A 24408-nucleotide genomic window follows, 5' to 3' on the forward strand; every position below is an offset into this window, starting at 1 on the left:
CTCATTTTTTCTTTAGCTATCATTAGACTTGAATAATTATAAAGCAGCATTAGAGACTGACCTACTTTATCATCTATTTTCAGTGGTTTGCTGTTATTATTCATGACCCGTATGGTTGCAGATTGCACGTGATGCTTTTCCAAACCCACTGGGTGGCAAATGTTACCAGTTCATAACGGTTTCCTATGGGATGGAAATTTGACACCCACTAGAGGGCGCTAAATGGCCAGAATCCTCAATTTAGAACCGCATTTCTGTCTTATTTGTGATATTTGTGTTATCATATAATTGTATATTAACGTTAACCTTAATATTTGACACCATTATGAATTTTAGTACTTTTTAAAAGTACTTAATCACGTAATTTTTACAACTTTCAAACTATTTCATTAAAGTTTAGTCTACTGAAAGTACGTTTAGTTTAGGCAGCGGAGCTGTAGACCTGTTGTTTAAAAACATAATTCATTGAACAATCCCCCACAGCATGGTTTTCATTAATCTTAAGCATTAAACATGGCCATTTCCTGACTAATGTCTATTAATTCTTACTAATAACCGGTAAAAAAAATAATAATAAATGAATTATTCTCTACAAAATGATAACGGCCCCTTTCCACTAAACTGATTAGTCTATGCTGAGAAAAGTAAGGTATACCACGTGACATCGCCGCCCATCCTTAGCACCAGTCTAAACATTTTTTTTTATATATGATAAATGACACTGAGTGAATGTAATGTCTATTAAATGGAAAATTACAAAGTATATAGTTAAAACAGTAAAATAATTATTTTAGCACGTCATACCTGACCAATCAGAGGCCAGTTCGGGCCACTACGCCGCGCCCTCTTTAGACAATACTAATTTCCATTCTTCTGACGTGTTCCGTTTCTGTGACTGAAGCTGCAGCGGAGCAGATGGCCGCGAATCCCAGCAAACCGTCCGGACAGCCGGCCAAGATGAAGAAGGATGAGTCGCTGCTGGGAAAACTGGGAGGAACGTTAGTTCGCAAAAAGAAGCTGAAAGAAGGTAACGCTTTTTGAGATTATTGTAACTGTTAACAAAAGAAAGGAAAAATTATATAATTAGATGAGCACATGACATGATGCTGTTATTGATTTTTTTTTTTTTATCGCTGTCCATGGTGCTGCACTTGATCAATATGCTATACGGATTTATAAAAATGCTTCTTTCATTCCAGGATGTTTAACCAATTGTATTATTTATCTAAAATATATATTTTAAAAATTATTTAATATAAATAATATATATTTTATATTTCTGCTGGTCTATAGTGTTAAGTAACTGTGCAGTGATAGTTTTAGTTTTATAAAGACTGTCATTTAATCTTCTTATATCAACATAACTTAAGCTGACACTGTTGTGTTGTGGTGTTGTCTGGGACAGAAATAGCCAGGTCAGGAGCTCAAGGTTATTCAGATAAAAGCTGGACTGCTTTGTCATGTTTAGTTACAGACAGTATATTGTATCAAACTCTTAAAAGTTAAACATCTATCTATGCATTTTATTTTGTACTGTTTTAGATCAAACTCACCCCTTCCACCCTCCATCTGTGTGAACAGCTGCACAGTAAACTGTGTTTGTGTAAGTGTGCGTGTGTGTCACATTGTGGAACAGAATCCTTGGGGTGTCATAACAGTTGTTGTAAACTCCAGACACTCACATAGAAGTGACACAATGTCTTCAAGACTCTTTAGTGACTCTTTGTTCAGTAAGGACCTTTTTGGGAACTTTCAAAGAATCTATAGAGGTTCATTCAGTGTTCATTCAGTGCTATTGTAGCAGCCATGAAACTTTAAATTCTGGCCTGATAAACTAAAATAAACTGGCTCAAAAAGTCTGATGGATATTTTGACCTTGTGTATTTTAAATACTTTACTAGTTTGGAAATAGTTTGAAGTGACAGTTTTGTTAAGTGGTTGATATAGTCTTTTGAGTGGTTCCCAGGTGTTGCTAGGGGGCGTTGCTAAGCTATTAAAATTTCTGCTGGGCTTTTCAGGCCAGTTGCTAAAGTGATCTGGTTGTTAGAGCATGGCTAGGGTATTTGGCTGGTCGCTAGGGCGTTCCAGCTGGTTGTTAGGCTGTTGCTAGGGTTTTCTAAATGTGTCAGGGTGTTCTGGTTGGTTGTTAGGGTGTTGCTAGGGTTTTCTAAATGGTGTTAGGGTGTTCTGGACGGTTGTTAGGCTGTTCCTAGGGTTTTCTAAATGGCGTCAGGATGTTCTGGTTGGTTGTTAGAGTTGCTAGGGTTTTCTAAATGGTGTTAGGGTGCTGCTATGGTGTTTAAATGGGTGCTGGGATTTTAGGGTGCTCTAGGGTGTTTGGGCTGTTTGCTAAGGTGTTCTGGTTGTTAGGATGTTGCCTGGGAGTTCTGAATGGTTGGTATTATATGGGTGTTCTGACTGGTTGTTAGGGTGTTGTATTGGTGTTGTGGCTGGTTGTTAGGGTGTTGCTTTGGTGTTCTGCATGGTTTTTAGGATGTCCCATGTTAGGTTGTTTCTAGGGTTTTCTAAATTGTGTTAGGATGTTCTGGCTGGTTGTTAGGCTGTTGATAGGGTTTTCTAAATGGTGTCAGGGTGTTCTGGATGGTTGTTAGGGTGTTGCTAAGGTTTTCCAAATGGTGTTAGGGTGTTTTGGCTGTTTGCTAGGGTATTATGACTTAGTTAAGGTGTTGTCTGGGTGTTCCAGATGGTTGTTAGGTATTGTATGGATGTTCAAGCTGGTTGTTAAAGTATTGATAGGTGTTATGCATGCTTTTTAGGAAGTTGTATGTTGTTAGGGTGTTGCTAGTTTTTTTTTTTAAATTGTGTTAGGGTGTTTTGGCTGGTTGATTGGGTGTTCAGGCTGGTTGTTAGGGTGTTGATAGTGTGCTTGTTTGGTTGTTTACTTGTGTGTTCTGACTGGTTGTTGGAGTGTTGTGGCTGGTTGTTAGGGTGTTGCTTTGATGTTCTGCATGTTTTTTAGGATGTTGCATGTAAGGGTGTTTCTACGGTTTCGCTAGGGTTTTCTAAATGGTGTTAGGATGTTCTGGCTGTTTGCTAGGGTGTTATGACTTAGTTAAGGTGTTGTCTGTGTGTTCTGGATGGTTGTTAGGTGTTGTATGGATGTTAAGGCTGGTCGTTAAGGTGTTAATAGGGTCTTTTGGCTGATTGCTTGGGTGTTGTGGCTGCTTGTAAAGATGTTGACGATGTGTTCTGCATGCTTTTTAGGAAGTTGAATGGTGTTAAGATGTTGCTAGTTTTTTTTATTGTGTTAGGGTGTTTGGGCTGTTTGCTATGGTGTTATGGCTGGTTGTTAGGGTGTTGCCTGGGTGTCCTGGATGGTTGTTAAATGTTGTATGGGTGTTTTGGATAGTTGTTAGGGTGTTCCGGATGGTTGTTAGGATGTTGCTAGAGTTTTGTAAATGGTGTTAGGATGTTCTAGCTGTTTGCTGGAGTGTTCTGGCTGGTTGTTAGGATGTTGGCTGGGTGTTCTGGCTGGTTGTTAGGGTGTTGTCTGGGTGTTCTGGCTGGTTGTTAGGATGTTGTCTGGGTGTTCTGGCTGGTTGTTAGGATGTTGTCTGGGTGTTCTGGCTGGTTGTTAGGGTGTTGTCTGGGTGTTCTGGCTGGTTGTTAGGGTGTTGTCTGGGTGTTCTGGCTGGTTGTTAGGGTGTTGTCTGGGTGTTCTGGCTGGTTGTTAGGGTGTTGTCTGGGTGTTTTGGCTGGTTGTTAGGTGTTGTATGGATGTTAAGGCTGGTCGTTAAGGTGTTAATAGGGTCTTTTGGCTGATTGCTTGGGTGTTGTGGCTGCTTGTAAAGGTGTTGACTATGTGTTCTGCATGCTTTTTAGGAAGTTGAATGGTGTTAAGATGTTGCTAGTTTTTTTTTTATTGTGTTAGGGCGTTTGGGCTGTTTGCTATGGTGTTTTGGATGGTTGTTAAGTGTTGTATGGGTGTTTTGGATAGTTGTTAGGGTGTTCCGGACGGTTGTTAGGATGTTGCTAGAGTTTTGTAAATGGTGTTAGGATGTTCTAGTTGTTTGCTGGAGTGTTCTGGCTGGTTGTTAGGGTGTTGTCTGGGTGTTCTGGCTGGTTGTTAGGGTGTTGTCTGGGTGTTCTGGCTGGTTGTTAGGATGTTGTCTGGGTGTTCTGGCTGGTTGTTAGGATGTTGTCTGGGTGTTCTGGCTGGTTGTTAGGGTGTTGTCTGGGTGTTCTGGCTGGTTGTTAGGGTGTTCTGGCTGGTTGTTAGGGTGTTGTCTGGGTGTTCTGGCTGGTTGTTAGGGTGTTGTCTGGGTGTTCTGGCTGGTTGTTAGGGTGTTCTGGCTGGTTGTTAGGATGTTGTCTGGGTGTTCTGGCTGGTTGTTAGGATGTTGTCTGGGTGTTCTGGCTGGTTGTTAGGGTGTTGTCTGGGTGTTCTGGCTGGTTGTTAGGGTGTTGTCTGGGTGTTCTGGCTGGTTGTTAGGGTGTTGTCTGGGTGTTCTGGCTGGTTGTTAGGGTGTTGTCTGGGTGTTCTGGCTGGTTGTTAGGGTGTTGTCTGGGTGTTCTGGCTGGTTGTTAGGGTGTTGTCTGGGTGTTCATGCTGATTGTTAAGGTGCTCAACTGTGAAAACAGCAATGAAATATAAAACCACCTTAACTTAATACAAATCAAAATATGCAAATATAAAGCCAAATACCTTGTTGGCTGCATGCTACATGATTTCCAAGAAATTGTCTTGAATAGTCCTTAATCACACGTTCAAGTTCGAGTCCTCTGCAAGACAAAATCCACTGACACACACAACGTTCGTGTTTGCCACTTGCTGACTTGCAGGAACTGATTGTTAGGGTGTTGCTAGTGTATTTGGGTTGGTTGCTAGACTGTTCTGGATGGTTGTTATGGTGTTTTGGCTGGTTGCTAAGGTTTCCTGGCTGCATGGCCTGTAATCAACCCTGTGCTGATTAGTAGATGTAGTCTGAAAACTCTAGGAGGAAACACAGTCGTACATTTTTGATAGAAATTTGTGGAAAATTGGATTGTTTTCTGGTCAAGTGTCTAACAGATGGTTGACTTTGGTCAAGCAGTGATGTTGTTTTATGTGAGTAAACATATCATTTATAGCGCCACGCAGAGGGCTTTTGTTAGAAGGAGCAGTTAGTTTTCTTCAAGAAAGTAGTAGTTGTTATGATTGACAGCAGCATTTCCCATCCCTGCTGTGCAGAAGCTGATATCAGAAAACCCTCTGTTATATATGAGGATGTGTGTGAGTGTGTGTTTGTGCATCAGGATGTTGACTTACATATTATTGTGTTTGTGTATAAGTGATACTGACAGATCTGGCTGCTGCTGCCTTCATTAGTTAAGTGTCATCAGACAAGTTCAGAGCTTTGAGGAACATGGATCTCAGTAAGTTTCACTCTTGTCTATGTTTGTACATTGAGCATCAGTGAGGTTTATCTGTGTTTGTGAGTAGGGCTGCATGATATATCGAAAAATTATCGTTATCGCGATATTAGTATACGCGATATCAGTATTGCAGAGAGTTATTAGGCTAGATAAAATATCTAGGCTGTTATTAGAATGTGAGCTATAATAAGTTGTGTAGTTGTCTATAACTCTGTATCATACTTAAAAAAATAAAATTCGGTCTCTATTAGCACTTTGAATATTGAAAGAGTAGTCTACTTTGAATATGGCTGCATTTATTTATTTATTTATTTTTTGTTATTTATACTGTAATTTTTTATTTTATTTGATTTTGAGGCTTTCAGAAACAGCCCATTTGATTTGCCTGGCAATTGGAATCAGCCATGAAGAATAAAGATCAGTGCATTACTAAAAAGAAATTGGGTGCTCCTAATTTTTTTTGATGCTCTTAACTTTTTGAAGTTTAATAGTAATTTTAATAAAATTTTTGTTTAATAATATGTTTTATTTAAAAAAACAAACAAACAAAAAACAGGCAAGGCAAGGAAATATTTAGTTTAAAAGATGCTCTTACATGTAAATAAAAAGTAATGTTTGAAAGCAAGTCATTTTGTGTTTGCAGGTCTATGGTAACAGCAAACCAGAAATCAGAATATCTGCCGAGGTTTTAAGTCATTCATAGTGTTTTAAAGTCAAAATTTTTGCAACTTCCTTGCCATAATTTTTTTTTTTTAGCCTGAATTAGATTTAATTTGGATGACAGAAGAATATCTATTACCTGTTTATTTTAGCATGATCATTACATATATAAAAGATTATAAAAAAAAAGATAATAATAACAATAATAATTATTAAAGCATTTCTCTAGGGAAATGTAATATCGCAAGAAATATCGTTATCGCAATATTCAACACCAATATTGCATATCGCATATTTTCCCAATATCGTGCAGCCCTATTTGTGAGGTCAAGTCACCTTTATTTATATAGCGCTTTTAACAATACAGATTGTGTCATAGCAACTGCACAGTATTTAAACAGAACAATAGTGTGTAAGTAACGCATTATTGTAAACAATCAATTTTCAGTTAAATGCAGTTCATCAATGAATTCAGTGATATCATCATCCAGTTCAGTTCAAATAGTATACGATATCGCTGGAAAGTATCCCCAACAGTGTGAGGTGTTGTCTGAGTTGATGTGTAGCTACGTGCAGTATGTTACAAATAGCTTTCATCAGAAAACAGAAGTGTAGTCATCACGGGTAGCTTCCTAAAATACCTTTTAACTATGGCAGTGTTTATACAGTAATTATGATGAAATGTATGCTTATGTATCTGAAATGATCATGTTATTTCCTAAGAAGTATTTTGTTCTCTTATAATAAGTTGGTTGGTTAGCATCATCGCTCAGCATTATCAGATTATACTTAAAATTATTATTTTTAGAAATTATTTGCACCAGTAAATTTGCATGTGGCCATTGCAATTTGCATGTTTCCATTCAGTGCCACTAAATTTGACTGGTCTATATAGAAATAATAATAATAAAAAAAAAATTGAATTAAAAAAAAAAATCCCAAAAATGCTTATGCATTTTTGTTTTCTGCTCAAGCTGTAATAATAGTTACATTTTTCAGATTTTATTATGTTAATTTTCACATATATTGCTCTTTTTCACATATATTAATGTTTTCATATTTTTTTCTAGTTTAATGACAGACAGTGTCTAATATGGAGGACTGGGTGTAATGCAGGAAGTTTGGTTGACATGACACAATCATCTTCTCTCTGACATCTGAACTGTGTTACTCATCCGGCAATTCATTTCCCATTCCAGCATCTCAATGATCCCACAAATAAGTGCAGCTATATTTAAGAGCAGCTTCATTCCTCTGACCGGACTGTTATTTTTGTCGGCTTTGTAATAAATAACTTTCCCCAAGCCCTACAGACACACACACACACACACACACACACACACACACACTGCAGTGAGTGTATTGATTTCTCAGGGAAGTGTTTGTTGTGTCGTGTCAGTGTAGCCACTGCACTCGCTGATCAGCTTTTTGCTAATTGATTTGAATGTGAGAAATCAGCTTTGAAAGCAGATGGATGACTTCCTGAAAAAGACTTGCCATTAAAATAAATTAATGACCTCATTCATCAGAACTGCAAAACTGTTATACAACACAAATAATAATCTAAATGTCTCAGTGATCTTAAATATGTAATTAGACAACACACATCTAAGATCCACAAATAACATTTAATCCAGAATAGAATAGAATATGCCCATTCAATGCTACTTCCTTTTTATTGGTCTACATAGAAATAATACTGATAAAAAGTTACATTTAAATTTGTATTGTATTGAAATTTCAAATTAATTATTTTAATAGTTTTTTTGTTCCTAAAAATGTTTTTGCATTTATTTTGTTCTGCTAAAGCTATAATAATAGTTTGATTCTGACAACAAGTATTGTCTTATAGTGAAGTAGTTAAGTACTTTATTATGTTAATTTTTCACATACATTGCTCTTGTCAGACAGACGGTTCAATAATCTACATATCTCAGTGACCTTGAACATCTAATCCATTATAGAATAAAAAGAATAGAATAGAATTAGACAACGCATATTTGAGATCTAGAAAATTTTGATGGATCCATGAAGATTTCATGTGTTTCAGAAAAACTTGAATATCTAATCGAATAGAATAGAATAGATTAGATCAGATTAGACAACATACATTTAGGATCCGGAAATCTCCGTAGAGACATGATGATTTCATGTGTTGCAGAAAAACTTGAATATCTAATCCATAATAGAATAGAATAGAATAGAATAGAATAGATTATGGATTAGATATGATAAGTTTTTCTGCAACACATTAAATCATCATGGCTCTTCGGAGATTTCCGGATCTTAAATGTATGTTGTCTATTTGATTCTATTCTATTCTATTCTATTCTAGAATAGACTCAAATAGACAACTGACATTTAAGATCTGGAAATCTTTGAAAAGCCATGAAGATTTCATGCCGTGCAGAACAATTTTAATATCTTATCCATAATAGAATATAATAGAATAGAATTAATTAGACAACATACATTTAAGATCCAGAAATCTCCAAAGAGCCATGATGATTTCATCTGTTGCAGAAAAAAATTGAATATCTAATCCAATAAAATGAATAGAATAGACTCAATTAGACAATGGACGTTTAAGATCTGGAAATCTTTGAAGAGCCATGAAGATTTTGTGCCTTGCAGAAAAATTTGAATATCTAATCCATAATAGAATAGAGTAGAATCAATTAGACAAATGACATTTAAGATATGGTAATCATCAAAGAGCCATGATGATTTAATGTGTTGCTGAAAAATTTGAATATCTAATTCATAATAGAATAGAATAGAAAAGAATCAATTAGACAACAAACATTTAAGATCTGGAAATCTCAGAAGTGCCATGAAGATTTCATGTGTTGAAAAAAAAAACTTGAATATCTAATCCATAATAGAATAGAATAGAAACAATTAGACAACATATATTTAAGATCTGGAAATCTCAGAAGAACCATGAAGATTTCATGTGTTGCAGAAAACTTGAATATCTAATCCATAAAAGAATAGAATAGAATAGAATCAGTTCAGCAACAGACATTTAAGATATGGAAATCTTCAAAGAGCCATGAAGATTTCATGTGTTGAAAAAAAAAAAAACTTGAATATCTAACCCATAATAGAATAGAATAGAATAGAATCAATTAGACTACAGACATTTAAGGTCTGGAAATCTTTGAAGAGCCATGAAAATTAGACATTCATAGACCCAATTTTTTTTTAATCTGAACATTTTCAAAGATCCTTAATTTAGTGTGTTGCAGAAAAACTTGAATGTAGGAGAATAGAATAGAATTAACAACACATAAGCTCTGGAAAACTTTGAAGATTAATATTTCATGTGTTGCATGAAAAACCTGAATGTCTAATTATTATTTGTGTGTGTGTGTTGGAAAAAAAGATGTACAATTTTGAAAAAAGCAGAGGTGTATCATCTCTCCATCAAGTGTTATTCTGGATAGTCCCTCAAATAGTGTGCTCATCATACAGTCACGTGTTGCATCTTTAAGACACTATCAAAGCGGAGTGTAGAGCAGCCTCTCGTCTTCATTGAAACAGGAGCAGTGAGGGTGGGGGGTTTCAAAGGGACAGAAATAACAAGTGATGACGCGGGTGCGACTGCTGTAGCCACACTGGCGGCCTCCTTCACACACACACACACACACACACACACACAAACACACTTGCACTCGCCACCGAGACTCACTGCAGGACATTAGCGGGATTCAGCGCTGTTTAACGGGACATGGCTGGTCTACTGTGTGGAACGAAAAAAAGAAAGCAAGGTAGACTTTGGGCTGTTTTATGGTGCAGCAATTTATTAGATCTTAATTAAATTAATGCAGATGTACGTTACCACGTTAGATTGTTAATATTTAATATAAAATTTAATTATTCATGAATAGACATGCTTTTGCGATCGTATGCTGAAACATTATTATTAATGTAAATATTATAGTATTTTTTCTATAAGGTATGTGTTTTGATAGTTTCAATAGTTTTGATAGCATGGCTGTTTGGTACACGTTTACTACTGTATGGTTAGTGGTTAGTACATAGCTGTTCGATTGGTGTGTGTGTCTGTGTGTGTATATATATATATATATATATATATATATATATATATACCCACACACACGTATATATACAGTAGTATTTCTTATGGTGTAGAATTAGGTACAGAATATTAGTATTGATTACTATAAATGGTTTCTGTTTCGAGGGGACATTTTTCTGTATGTGAAACATGGGACGGAACTGTAATCCTAAAAAAAATGAGGCATGCTGCTTGTTTCAAGGGAAATGCACAATTATGATGAAAAGCAGAAGCCGAATCTCGCAGGAAGTGCAGATTGGGCGCGAGATGCAGCATGCTTTATGCAGATCTGCAGGGTGGATGAAGAACTGTCAGTGTGAAACTGTCCCTCTGGACCTTAAATGTTTATATGAGCTAGTCTCCGCTTACATGGGGGGCTGATGACAAAACATTTTGAGGGATGTACAGTTGACAGCAAGAAAAAAGTGATTTGTTAGTATTCCCATTTTTCCCAAAGGGATAGGTCACCCAAAAATGAAAATTTGATGGTTTTTTTGCTTACCCCAGGGCATCCAAGATGTAGGTGACTTTGTTTCTTCAGTAGAACACAAATAAAGATTTTTTTTACCTCAAACTGTTGCAGTTTGTCAGTCAAATAATGGCAGTCAATGGGATCCATGGCTTTGAGAGTCAAAAAAATACACATAGACGAAACCAAATTAAACCCTGTGGCTCGTGAAGATACAATAAGGTCTTAACACATGAAACAATCAGTCTGTGCAAGAAACTGAACAGTATTTATATACCGTAGTTTTAACTGCAGCGTCCAAATGTCCTGTGTGCGTTCACAACATCCGGTGAGTGTGCTCTGGCATAGTGGACATGAAGCGATCTGTCACGTGTATACGATCGTTGTGGTGGATCAGAGGTAAGAAATTATATAAATACTGTTCAGTTTCTTGCATAGAGCGAATATGTTGTGTGTTAAGACCTTAATGAATCGTCACAAGCCGCAGGGTTTAATTTGGTTTTGTCTGTGTATGTTTTTTTTGATTCTCTTGAGTTAAAAATCTTCGTTTGTGTTCTACTGAAGAAACAAAGTCACCTACATCTTGGATTCCCTGGGGGTAAGCAGATAAACTTGACTTTTTTATTTTTGGGTGAATAATTCACCAAATATGAACCTGTTCGAATTTCTACCTGTTCGAATTTCTTTCTTCGGCTGAACAGAAACGGATATTTTAAGGAATGTTTGTAACCAAACACCTATTAAAGGAATAGCTAACCCAAAAATGAAAATTAGGCCATGATTTACTCATTCTCAACCAGGGAATCAGACCTCTATAAAAAATATCCTGACTCTTCTAAGCTTTATAATGGCAGTGAATGGGTGTTGAGATTTTGAAGTCCAAAAAAGTGCATCCATTCATCATAAAAAGTGCTCCACAAAGGCCTTCGGAAGCGTATCGATACATTTGTATAAGAGAAATATCCTTATTTAAATCTTAATAAACGGTTATCACTAGCTTCCACTAATGTTTCAGCGGATGACACAGGATGTAGGCATAGTGTAAGCTCTGGTAACAAATAGCGAACGTGAGTTATAAAGTCAGAATTGCAATATATACTCACAGTTCTAAGAAATAAATTCAGAATTGCTATATAAACTCACAATTCTGAGAAATAAAGTCATAATTGCAAAGTCAAATTGCATAATAAAGTTGACTTTGACTTTGATATAAACTTGCACTTGTGAGTTAAAAAGTCAGAATTGCAAGATATAAACACAATTCTGAGAAATAAAGTCAGAATTGTAATATAAACGTGCAAGTCTGAGAAATTAAGTCAGAATTGTGTGATATAAACTCGCAATAATGAACATAAGTCTTTCTATTCTCCTAAGAACTGGACTTTATAACTCGCAAATAGCGAGTTTATCTCACATTTTCGAGAAAAAAAGTAAGAATTGCGAGATATAAAACTCGCAATAAAACTCGTACTAAAATAAATTCCCTAAATATATTTTTTTAGCTATTGCTGGACTTCCTGTAAGTGCAGTACGTGATTTGAATTCAGCTTAATATTTTTTATTTGTGATGTTAAAAGAAGAATACAAATACACTTTACACTCTAAAAGTAATTTTATAGTGGTAAAAACAATTACTATAATGTAATGAAATATAAGCACTATATTATGTAGCTTTCTTATAATTGTAATATCAGAATACATGGCTGTTAATGGAGAAAGATGCTTTATTGGATCCAGATTGGTCTAGTTCTGGCATTAAAATACTCATATTTATTTATGTAAAGTTGCATTTTCAGCATCATTACTCCAGTCTTCAGTGTCACACGATCCTTCAGAAATCATTCTAACATGTGGATTTGCTGCTCAAGAACCAAGTTCAAAAGAAATCGTTTGCAACATTACAAATGTCTTTACTGTCACTTTTAATCACTTTAGTGCATCCAACAGCAGTCTTTCTTTAAAAAAAAAACATCCCTCAATCAGAACATTGCTGACTCTGTATGTGTTGGTGTGGGTGTGGAGCATACAGGAGGAACTCTGTTTGGATTTGACCCTGACGGCTGTTTGCGTCTAAGAGGAAGTACACTAAACTAAGGCTTTTTTCTTTAGAATAAGACGTCAAGTCATATTATAATTAACTGCAATAAACCGACAGAGGAAGAGAGAGAGAGAGTCACTCATGAACCAGCTGATTAATCACCGCAGGCTAATCAGTTAATTGAAATGGCAGTGAGCTCCTCGTATTGATTTAGCAATAGCAGCGAGTTATGTGATATTAGTCGCTCTGCTTATCACAGATATTTACCTGACTAGACATGAAGAACCCTTACTTTGCACTATGGTACTCAATTATTATGATATTCCAAGCTACTTCAATAGTATGGTACATGTCCCAGAAAATATGCTTTAGTCATCTTCTTTTGTCTTCACAGTGAGTGACCTTCAGGAAGAGGGTAAGAACGCCATCAACGCCCCCCTCCAGTATGGCAGCCCGGAGCTGCTCCCTGAGGACACGTTGCTTGGTAATGTTCAGCTTCTTCTCATACATTAAAGCAATGTAACTTCTCACTCTGCAACTAGAGGTCACTGAGTATAAAGGGCTGCAGAGATGCTGTATATTTGTAGTGAGCATCACTCACTAAATTGGCTTTTAGATGGGGTTGACCATAGGGTTCTCTTTTCCCCGGACATGTCCTGTTTTTGGACTTAAAAATGGGTCCGCCTAAAATGGCTTTTGCTTCCTACAGTTGCCATTTATTGTGTGCGTTTTTGTATTAAAGCCTTGAGCGGGACTGTTTTCTTCATTCCTCTCCTGCGAACATTCTAATATTGAATACAATTTTAGTCGCTATCAATATGCGGAGGATTTTAATGGCTTTGGATGCTCGTGTTGGATGTAGGGTTGCCAAATCCGCATTTTTTCCACGGAATTGGGCTGATTTTAAACTGTTGCGGCGGGTTGATTTTCTTCCGTGGGTTAAAAGTTTGAAATATTGCATAAATTCTATTTGACTGAAATGCTTGTATTGAAACATTTTGCATTCTACCTGTGATAAAACTGTGGTAGATATTAGTTTTGTGAAGGTAGGAAGCTTTTTAGCTGTGTTTATGATCAATCTCCATAACGGTGACTGCAAAATATGTAGTTTGATACCAAAACTAACCACATAAGATTGCTATTCTATTTCCCTGTACTCTTTTTTGAAAACTAAAATATTAGTTTTAGATAAGCTCACAAAAGTTTATGATTTCAAACTTTTGATATATGAACTTTCACTTTCGCTTTCAACTTCTATGAATTCTGAAGCCTAAATGCAATCAGGAGATGTAAAAAGTAACCATAGGCTATAAACAAGTTACACCATGGTCACATGACTTTAGCATCACCATCATTAAGCTACTTGCAACCCTTGTCTTTATTTAAAAAAAATTCACTGTAGTTTTAGTTAGAGTAGTTTGCAAGGGCAAGATTATAAACACAACAAGGCTGTGACTACATTCTTAAAAATAAAGGTGCTTCACGATGCCATAGAAGAACTTTTTTGTCTAAATGGTTCCATAAAGAACCTTTAACATCTGAAGAACCTTTCTGTTTCACAAAAGGTTCTTTGTGGTGAAAGAAGGTTCTTCAGATTATAAAAAGGTAAGAAAGAGATGGTTCTTTAAAGAACCTTTGACTGAATGGTTCTTTGTGGAACCAAAAATGGTTCTTCTATGGCATCGCTGTGAAGAACCTTTTGAAGCACCTTTATTTTTAAGAGTGGATGAGTTCGGCCGTTTAATGTCTCCAACAAACTCTGCAATCCCATTTCGACACTTTTGACCTTTTTCAAGGCAAGTAAAAGCTTTAAAAATCACAAGGTGTTACAAATTGTGTTAAAGGAATAGTTCACCCAAAAATGAAAATATGCTGAAAATGTTCTCACCCTCAGGCCATCCAAGATGTGGATGAGTTTTTCATCAGAAGAGATTTAAAGAGCTCAAAATGGATACTCTGAAGTGAATGGGTGCCGTCAGAATGAAAGTCCAAACAGTTGATAAAAACATCACAATAATCCACAAGTTATCCACACTGCACCAGTTTAAAAATGAACATCTTGTGAAATGAAAAGATGCATGTTTGTAAGAAACAAATCCATCATTCAGGCTTTTTAACTTTAAACTGTCACTTCTGGCCAAAATACAGTGCAGCTCAAAAGTTTGGGATCAGTATGATTATAGTGTTTTTTTTAAAAGTCTCTTATGCTCATCAAGGCTGCTTTTATTTGTAAAATACTGCAAAAACTGTAATATTGCAAAATGTTATTACAATATAAAATAATGTTTTTTTATTTTAATATGCTTTAAAATATAATTTATTCCTGAATTTTCATCAGCTGTTACTCCAGTCTTAAGGGCCAAATGATCCTTATTTTTAGAATTTTTAGAATTATCAATGTTGGAAACATTTGTGCTGCCATATATATTTTTTGGAACCTGTGATTCTCTTTTTTTTCAGGATTCTTTGATGAAAAACAAGTTAAAAAACAGCATTTATTCAAAATATAAATCTTTTCTAACAATGGAAATCTATGCTATCACTTATTATTAATATAACACATCGTTGGTAAATAAAACGATTAATTCCTCTCAAATAAAAGAAAGAATAGAAATTTACTGACCCCATTCTTTTTGAACGGTAGTGTATATTGTTAGAAAACCTTTCTATTTTAAATAAGTACTGCTCTTTTGAACCTTTTATTGATTAAAGAATCCTGAAAAAGTATCACAGGTTCCAAAAAATATTAAGCAGCGCAACTGTTTTCAACATTGATAATGAATCAGCATATTAGAATGATTTCTGAAGGATCATGTGACAATGAAAATTGGAGTAATAATGCGGAGAATTTAGCTTTGTATCACAGGAATAAATTACATTTTAAAATATATTCACATAGAAAACAGTTATTTCAAATTTGAATAATATTTCACAGTATTACATTTTTTTCTGTATTTTTGATCAAATAAATGCAGCATAAGAAACGTCTTTAAAAACCATTAAAATCTTACTGATCCCCAACTTTAGGACAACAGTGTATGTGTCCATAATAATGCTTCCTCCAGCGTAAAAAAAGTCCATCCTCTGATGTCTTTTCACATCAAAATCCATTACAATATTTATTTTGAACTGTTTTAGACAATGCAGATTTCTCTTTTTATTCAGATAATTTGACTTTTTCAATTGAGAAAGCAATATTATAGACCGAGGACTTGTGTTTAGCTGGAAACAGGTATTTAAAGTTAATAACATTAATAATTGATTTGTTTCGTACAAACATGCAGTTTTTTGGACTGGAGTGTTGTGGATTATTTGCGGATTATTGTGATGTTTTCATCAAATGTTTGGACTCTCATTCTGATGGCACCCATTCATCTTAATGTTAAATATCTCATTCCATCTAAATCTTTAATGACCTGAGGGAAAGTACATTTCCAGCAAATGTTCAATTTTGTCTGTTTTTATTCTCCTAGTTAAGATTTTAAAGAGAAACATCTTAGGCAATGCATTACTAAGAACTCTTAAACTTTTTTTGCTGTGGTGGTGTTGGGTGTGGGTGACACTTCTCGTTTCTTCCATGTCTCTTACAAACCCTGATTTCTGAGTCAGACAGCTGGCGAAATGCACACACACCCAAGACATTTATAGCATAAATGTCTTTAAAAATTGTCTGAACTTATTAAAAGTTTTGAAGAGTTTCTTGTTTTCTTCCTTGATTTTTGCAGAGGAAAATGCAGAGAGGACCATTCTAGACCCCACGTCCAGAGAAGACCTCAATTTTAAAGACCTCCAGAAGGTAGAAAACACCTTTTCTGAAAGCTGAATAAATAAGCTTTTCATTGTGGGTATGTAGGATTGCATAATGTATGGTTTGTTAGGACAGGACAGTATTTGGCCAAGATACAGCTATTTAAAAATCTGGAATATTGAGAAAATCGCCTTTAAATTTGTCCAAATGAAGTTCTTAGCAATGCATATTACTAATCAAAAATTAAGTTTGGATATATTTACGATAGGAAATGTACAAAATATCTTCATGGAACATGATCTTCACTTAATATCCTAATTATTTTTGGCATAAAAGAAAAATCAATAATCTTGACCCATACAATGTATTTTTGGCTATTGCTACAAATATAAGTGCTACTTAAGACTGGTTTTGTGGTATTATATTTTATTTTATTTTATTTCAGTTTAATTTCATTTCAATTTTAAAAGTTTTAGTTAACAATAGCAACACTGCCTAGATTCTAAAATAACGGAAACAAAAACTTATCACTCTTGACCAATTAGATTGAACATATGGCCCCATAAACCACGCCCGTTTTGCATAACTACCATTCTGTCACTTACACTTTTTCTATGATACAAACTCTTCCTCTCAGGTTCTCATTGACTGGATCAACAGTGAACTGGAGGAGGACCGAATCATCGTGAAGGATCTTGAGGAAGATCTGTATGATGGACAGGTGCTGCAGAAACTGTTTGGTAAGACAAAAACGCAGGAATTTTGTTCATCATCTGTTTTGGTCTTTTCCTGTGGTATTTCCAGTGTAGTATTGAGGATGTTCTGTGTGCCGTCTCCTTCAGAGAAGCTGTCGGGTCATAAGCTTAACGTGGCGGAGGTGACGCAGTCAGAGATCGGACAGAAGCAGAAACTGCAGACGGTTCTAGAAGCTGTTAATGGAGTTCTCAGACCGCTGGAATGGAACACAGAGTGGAGCGTCGACTGTGAGCACTGAAACACACTCGCATTTAAAGGGACAGTTCACCCAAAAATAAGAATGGATGCTATTGTTGATACTATGTCTCTCTTATCCTCAGCAATTCACTCTAAGAACCTGGTTTCCATCGTGTACCTGCTGCTGGCACTGGCCATCTACTACGCGGCTCCCATCCGCTTACCTGAACATGTGTCCGTCAAGGTGATTGTGGTCAAGGTACGTCGAGTGTGCCATTGAACTTTATATCAAATGCCTTCTTCTTAATTACAGAGGTTTGTGTTTGTTTCAGAAAAAAGAGGGAATCCTGCAGACAACTCATGTGACCAAACAACTCACAAGTACCACAACAGAGTAAGAAGCTCCAATAGAGGCATCTAGTGGCGAAAGATGGTTATTACAGAGAAAAGTATCATTTTGTATTTGAATGTGTCTCTGTGAATCTAATGCTGACTTTGTGTTTTTCTGTTTCCAACAGAATGATGATTGGAAGATCAGGTCAGTATTTTCACACACATTTTCTCAAACATGCTATAATTTTTCCTTTAAAGGTTCAATATGGTCCAGGTCATTGTAGCTGGTTCATTGCTGGTCCAAGGTCGTTTACCACCAGCCATCTGCTTGATCAAGGTGGTCTAACAGATTTAAACTTGTGTAGTCCAGCTAATCAACCATCTAGACCAGCTATATGTACAAAATGGCCTGTTTTATTCAAGTGGAACCTATAAATCCAGTGAATAGTGGGAGTTGGTTTTATCTGGCTTTCCACAAGTGTATTATGATGGTTTGATGTTTTTTATTTTTATTCATCCAGAAAAAAATGGTCCAAAAACAGTTTCTTTTAATGTCATTTGCAGAGCGTGATGCTTTTGACACATTACTGGATCACGCACCTGACAAACTGAATGTTGTGAAAACGGTAAGAACCGGTTTTGGACAGGACAAGAACTTCTGTGCAGCTGATTATTCAAAATTAACCTTCAATCTGTTTTTTTTTTTCAGTCGCTGATCACATTTGTGAATAAACACTTGAACAAACTGAACCTGGAGGTGACAGAGCTGGAATCACAGGTATAAATATTATCTGTTAAATCTCATACAGGTCTGTAGATCAACCGCTCAAAAACCTCCTCATGTGTGTGTGAAGTTTGCAGATGGTGTTTATCTGGTGTTGCTGATGGGATTGTTGGAAAATTACTTTGTGCCGCTGTACAATTTCTACCTCACGCCAGAAAGCTTTGAACAGAAGGTAAGTCTGCCAGGGTGGTCTAATGTGGACTGGTGAGGTCTGATGTGGTCTAAAGAGGACTGATTTGTTTTGTTGGGGTCGAATGAAGTCTAATGGAGCATTATTAGACTCAGGGTCTAATTTGTATTCATTGAATACCTCATTAGACCACATCAGACCCTGGTTTGATTTGGTCTGATATGGTTTGATGTGGACTTGTTGAGTCTAATGTGGACTTATACTATATATACTACATTAAACAACATCATAGTAGACCACATCAGACCTTGTCAGAACCAATCAGACTTCATGAATACTTAGCATCAGCCTACATCAGACCAAATCACACCATATAGGACCACATCAGTCTCAAAAAGTCCACATCAAACCATATCAGACCTTTTTGGATTTCGTTAATACCTTTTAGCTGACATCAAACCATATCAGACCACATCAGACTCAACAAGTCCACATCAAACCATATCAGATTTATGAATACTCTTCAGATGACATCAAACTCAGACCACATCGGTTTTAAACAAGTCCACAGTAGACATATATTATCTTTGAGGTTTGATTTGGTCTGATATGGTTTGATGTGGTCTTGTTGAGTCTAATGTGGATTCTGACTCATTGATTCTGACAGTGTCTGATGAGGTCTGATTTGTTTTTAAATATATAATTAAATTGCCTCAGGCCCTGTCAGACTTCACAAATGCTTTTCAGACCTTATGGTCTGATGCAGTATGATTAGGTCTGATTTGTATTAAGTAACTCATCAAACTGCATCAGACCTTGTCTAGACTTTATGAGTCCACATCAGACCAAAACACACCATATCAGACCTTATCAGATTTCTTTAATACTCTTTAGATGACATCACACCATATCATACCACATCAATCTCAATGTGTCCACATCAGACTAATAGTATTTCTGAAGTCTGATATGGTTTAATATGGACTTGCTGATATGGTCCAATGTGGACTTGTGTCTAATGTGAAATAATTATTTAACAGGGTCTGATTTGCTTTGATGAGGTCTGGTTTGTATTCAAATACCTCATTAAAACTGCATCAGACCCTGTCAGACTTTATGAATCCACATCAGACTATATCAAACCACATCACAGCATATCAGACCACATTAGACTAAACAAGTCCACATTAAACAATTAGTATTTATGAAGTCTGATGTGGACTTGTCTAATGTGAAATCATTAAGTTTGACATGGTCTGATGTGGTTTGATGAGTTTGTTTTTCAAATGCCTAATTAAAACTGCACCATACCCTGTCAGACTTTATGAATCCACATCAGACTGCATCAAACAACAACATGCTAAACCACATCACACCTTATCAGAACTTATCAGATTTTATGAATATTGTTTAAACCATATTAGACCACATTAATCTAATTGAGTTCACTTTAGACGAATTGTATTTATAAAGTCTGATTGAGTTTAATGTAATTTGAGACTTTGAGAGACTTTGTAATTTGTAGACTTGATATGGTCTGATGTGGACTTGAGTCTAATGTGAATTCACTAAGTCTGAATGGATCTGATGTGGTTTGATAAGGTCTGGTTTGTTTTCAAATGCCTCCTTAAAACTGCATCATACCCTGTCAGACTTTATGAATCCACATCAGACAACATCAAACCACATCACAACAGATCAGACCATATTAGGATAAAAAGTCCACATCAAACAATTAGTATTTATGAAGTCTGATATAATTTTATGTAGACTTGCTGGTATGTTCTGAAGTGAAATCTTTAAGTCTGACAGGGTCTTATGTGGTTTAATGAAGTCTGGTTTGTAAATACCTAATTAAAACTGCATCAGACCTTATCAGAACCAATCAGACTTCACGAATACTGTTCAGACCATGTCGGACCACATCAATCTCAACAAGTTCGCATCAGATGAATAGTATTTATGAAGTCTGATATGGTCTGATGTGGACTTGAGTCTAATGTGAAATCATTTAGTCTGACAGGGTCTTATGTGGTTTGACGAAATCTGGTTTGTTTGTAAATACCTCATTAAAACTGCATCAGACCTTGTCAGAACTTATGAATCCACATCAGACTACATCAAACAACAACACACTAGACCTTATCAGAACCAATCAGACTTCATGAATACTGTTTAGACCATATCGGACCATGAATAGTATTTATGAAGTCTGATATGGTCTGATGTGGACTTGAGTCTAATGTGAAATCATTAAGTCTGACAGGGTTTAATGTGGTTTGATGAGGTCTGGTTTGTTTTCAAATGCCTCATTAAAACGGCATCATACCCTGTCAGACTTTATGAATCTACATCAGACTACATCAAACCACATCACACCATATGTGACCCTGGACCACAAAACCAGTCTTAAGTCGCAGGGGTATATTTGTAGCAATAGCCAAAAATACATTGTATGGGTCAAAATTATTGATTTTTCTTTTATGTCAAAAATCATTAGGAAATTAAGTAAAGATCATGTTCCATGAAGATTTTTTGTAAAATTCCTACTGTAAACCTATCAAAATGTAATTTTTGATTAGTAATATGCATTGCTAAGAACTTAATTTGGACAACTTTAAAGGTGATTTTCTCAGTATTTTGATTTTTTTGCACCATTAGATTTCAGATTTTCAAATAGATGTATCTCGGCCAAATATTGTCCTATCCTAACAAACCATACATCAATAGAAAGCTTATTTATTGAGCTTTCATATGATGTATATATCTCAGTTTTGTAAAATTTAACCTTATGACTGGTTTTGTGGTCCAGGGTCACATATGAGATCACATTAGACTAAACAAGTCCACATCAAATGATTAGTATTTATTAAATTTGATATGGATTTGCTGATATGGTCTGATGTGGACTTGAGTCTAATATGAAATCATTAAGTCTGGCTGGGTCTGATGTGGTTTGATGAGGTCTGGTTTGTTTACAAATGTCAGACTTTATGAATCCACATCAGATTACATCAAACCACATCACACCATATGAGATCACATTAGACTAAAGTCCACATCAAATGATTAGCATTTATTAAATCTGATATGGCTTGATGTGGATTTGCTGATATGGTATAATGTGGACTTGAGTCTAACGTAAATTCATTAAGTCTGGGAGGGTCTGATGAGGTTTGATGAGGTCTAGTTTGTTTTCAAATGCCTTATTAAAACTGCAAACCACATCACACCATATCAGACCGTTAGACTAAAGAAGTCCACATCAAAACATATCAGAGGCAAGTGGTCTTATGTGAACTTGTGAAGTCTCATAGAATCTGATGTGGTCTGCAGTGGACTTCTATAGTCTATAGTCTGATTATGGGATCTGTTTTTTGGCATTTTGAACAGATTTTGTACTAATTGTTATAGAAAGGACTGCTAGAGTGTTTTTCTGTCTTGTAGGTGCATAATGTCTCATTTGCTTTTGAGCTCATGCAAGATGGTGGATTACAGAAGCCCAAAGCGCGACCAGAAGGTACTAGAAAAATCAGTGCCAGCAATGTTACGTCAGCATTATGTACACAACCTTCAGACATCATAACAGACCAACTCATTGTCTGCACCTGTTCACATTCTTACCCACATTATCCACTAGATGGAGATGTTCCTCAACTGATGCAGCATACTGTACTCCCCTTTTAACTCTAACTAAACATACTGTGTTCCTTCACAATGACAGTTAACACATTCAAACCTCTGTCTGTTTAACAGCGATTCTGTTGTTTGTGTCTTGCAGATGTGGTGAACTTGAATTTGAAGTCAACACTCAGGGTGCTTTACAACCTTTTCACCAACTACAAGAACTCAGAATAACACTGATCCAAGGAAAGTTGCTACATGCCTCACTGACAGGGCTTCTGCGCTCACACATGCGCACACCCCTCTGGTGTTCCTTTTCTACGTAAGAATGGAATATTTTGTATTATTTGGCTTATTTTTGCCCAGAATCGAATGTATTCAGCCTTAATGATGCGTCAGTGTAGCAGCTCATTAAAATATTTAATTTTTCTCGCATTTGACTTACGCAAACGAGACCTGCCACTGCTTTAAGCACTACACCGGAGTGACTTTTTGTCCTGGAATGCACTGTGTATTTTATTCTCATGGAAATGCTGTAATTATTTCAAATAAACAAGTACTTTCTACATGCTGGACTGAAATAATTTTGACATTTTGACTCTGTATTTGAACAGAGAGTCTTGATGGTCTCAAAAAATACATTTGTAGAGGTTTTTTTGATCAAAATAAGCAGTTAAGTATCACGTCTGCATACACAGAATTATTCATGCTTAAAACCTTGGTCCATATAAATATTTCACCTTCATGTGTCTCACGCGAGTTTAAAGATTCATTTGTGGGTGTGATTCATTATGACAGACCTTCACTGTACCTTTTATTTATTTAGGGCTGTTTGCTTCATGAAGCATCGCTATTAGTATTGCTCACACACTTACTGTTGATAATATATTAAAAGTTGTATATAAAGTATATATTAAATAACAGACAGTCTGAAGACCCAAGCAATGTCCTTCCAATCAATAAAGCGATGCTAGATTACTCTGGGCAAATGGGATGCAAATTAATTATTAATTGTAGTCTGTTACGGATTCCAAATTGCATTACAAAAATTCTAGTTAGTAATGCAATCCATTAGATTACACATTTTAAGTAATGTAATCAGACTACTTGGATTACTTTTGACCTAACTTGTTTATCACATTGATTTAAATAGGATAATCTTGTACTACAATAACAGACTGGTAGGAAAAACTTTTGGACTTTTTTTTTTTTTTTTAGAAAATTCTGTGACGAAAAATTGAAACGTTTTCAACTTCTGCTGTGAGAAACACCAGTGACACGATGCAACAGACCCACAATTCAGTTCGGCAATGCTTGACGTCACTCCATTCAAAGTAAACGTGAGGCATTGACGCCAATGCCCCATGTGAATGTATTGTTACATACACGGGGGCGTTGGCATTGATGCTTGAAGGAGGGCGTGCCTGAAGCTTGGTACTGATGTGTCCGTCATGGTGACAACAGCCAATCATATCAATCGGTGTGAATGTACCGTTAACAAACACGCGCACATAAGTACATTGCAAGTCTGCAAGTGTACAAGTGCACATTAAGTGTTCTATTTGGGACAGGGCCTTTGTTTAGAGGCATAACGTTAAAGAATGTGACACACACATCTCCCAGAAAAATTTGTGCATTTTAATGTTTTCGAAAGACAAAAAAGTCATAATAACCCACTGAATAATAATTTAAATAAAAATTAATGTGTACAGATGTGGCCATTAAGAATGCGGGTTTTTCTTCTCAACAGCATGGAATTCATCATGCGTGATCACAGAACTCCCTGCAGGTGCTTTTTCAGATTTTTTGCGCAATATTTACCAGGTGGCGCAAGGAACAACATTCTAGAGCACCGTGTTTCAGGACAAGCCTGACAGGGCCCGACTTATTTACACCCTATAGGGACAGGCTTCGAAACAATTTTCACTTCATAGCTCGGACGTGGGCCAGGCATCGTGTCTGTTTTAGGCCTCTCCTTAATTTTATATTTTAGAGAACCATCCGTTATGGTGATGAAAAATGGGGATGACTGCCCCCTACTGATCATGTCTTTCCTGTGCAAGAGCATTCGTTGTGGTCCTGTGTGGTCCTTTTACACTCATTCTTAACGGCCACATCTGTAGTTGATGCAGTGTTGAAATGTTGAGAAATCTCGTCTTACTAAAATGACTTTTGTGAACCCAGTGGTCAAATGCTGTGCTCTCAATTTCGGTGTAATTATAGTCACCT

The 24408-nt window shown here is 36.1% G+C and overlaps 1 protein-coding gene across 2 annotated transcripts; it reads left to right on the forward strand.

Moving 5' to 3' along the window:
- The first annotated feature begins 307 nt into the window (after positions 1 to 307).
- Positions 308 to 22727, forward strand: LOC141312727 (beta-parvin-like). Of its 2 annotated transcripts, none has more exons than XM_073832606.1 (13): positions 308 to 1027; positions 13022 to 13111; positions 16353 to 16423; positions 17013 to 17115; positions 17218 to 17358; positions 17452 to 17567; positions 17641 to 17702; positions 17827 to 17846; positions 18206 to 18267; positions 18351 to 18419; positions 18496 to 18597; positions 22003 to 22075; positions 22337 to 22727. In XM_073832606.1, the coding sequence occupies exons 1-13, from the start codon at positions 916 to 918 to the stop codon at positions 22411 to 22413; spliced, it is 1098 nt and encodes a 365-aa protein (XP_073688707.1). In that variant the 5' UTR covers positions 308 to 915; the 3' UTR covers positions 22414 to 22727. The 2 variants fall into 2 exon arrangements, with proteins under 2 accessions (XP_073688707.1, XP_073688708.1); XM_073832607.1 differs by lacking the exon at positions 308 to 1027 and adding an exon at positions 9675 to 9809.
- The last annotated feature ends 1681 nt before the right edge of the window (positions 22728 to 24408 follow it).

The sequence above is a fragment of the Garra rufa genome, unplaced genomic scaffold, assembly GCF_049309525.1.
Source record: "Garra rufa unplaced genomic scaffold, GarRuf1.0 hap1_unplaced_004, whole genome shotgun sequence".
NCBI lineage: Eukaryota > Metazoa > Chordata > Actinopteri > Cypriniformes > Cyprinidae > Garra > Garra rufa.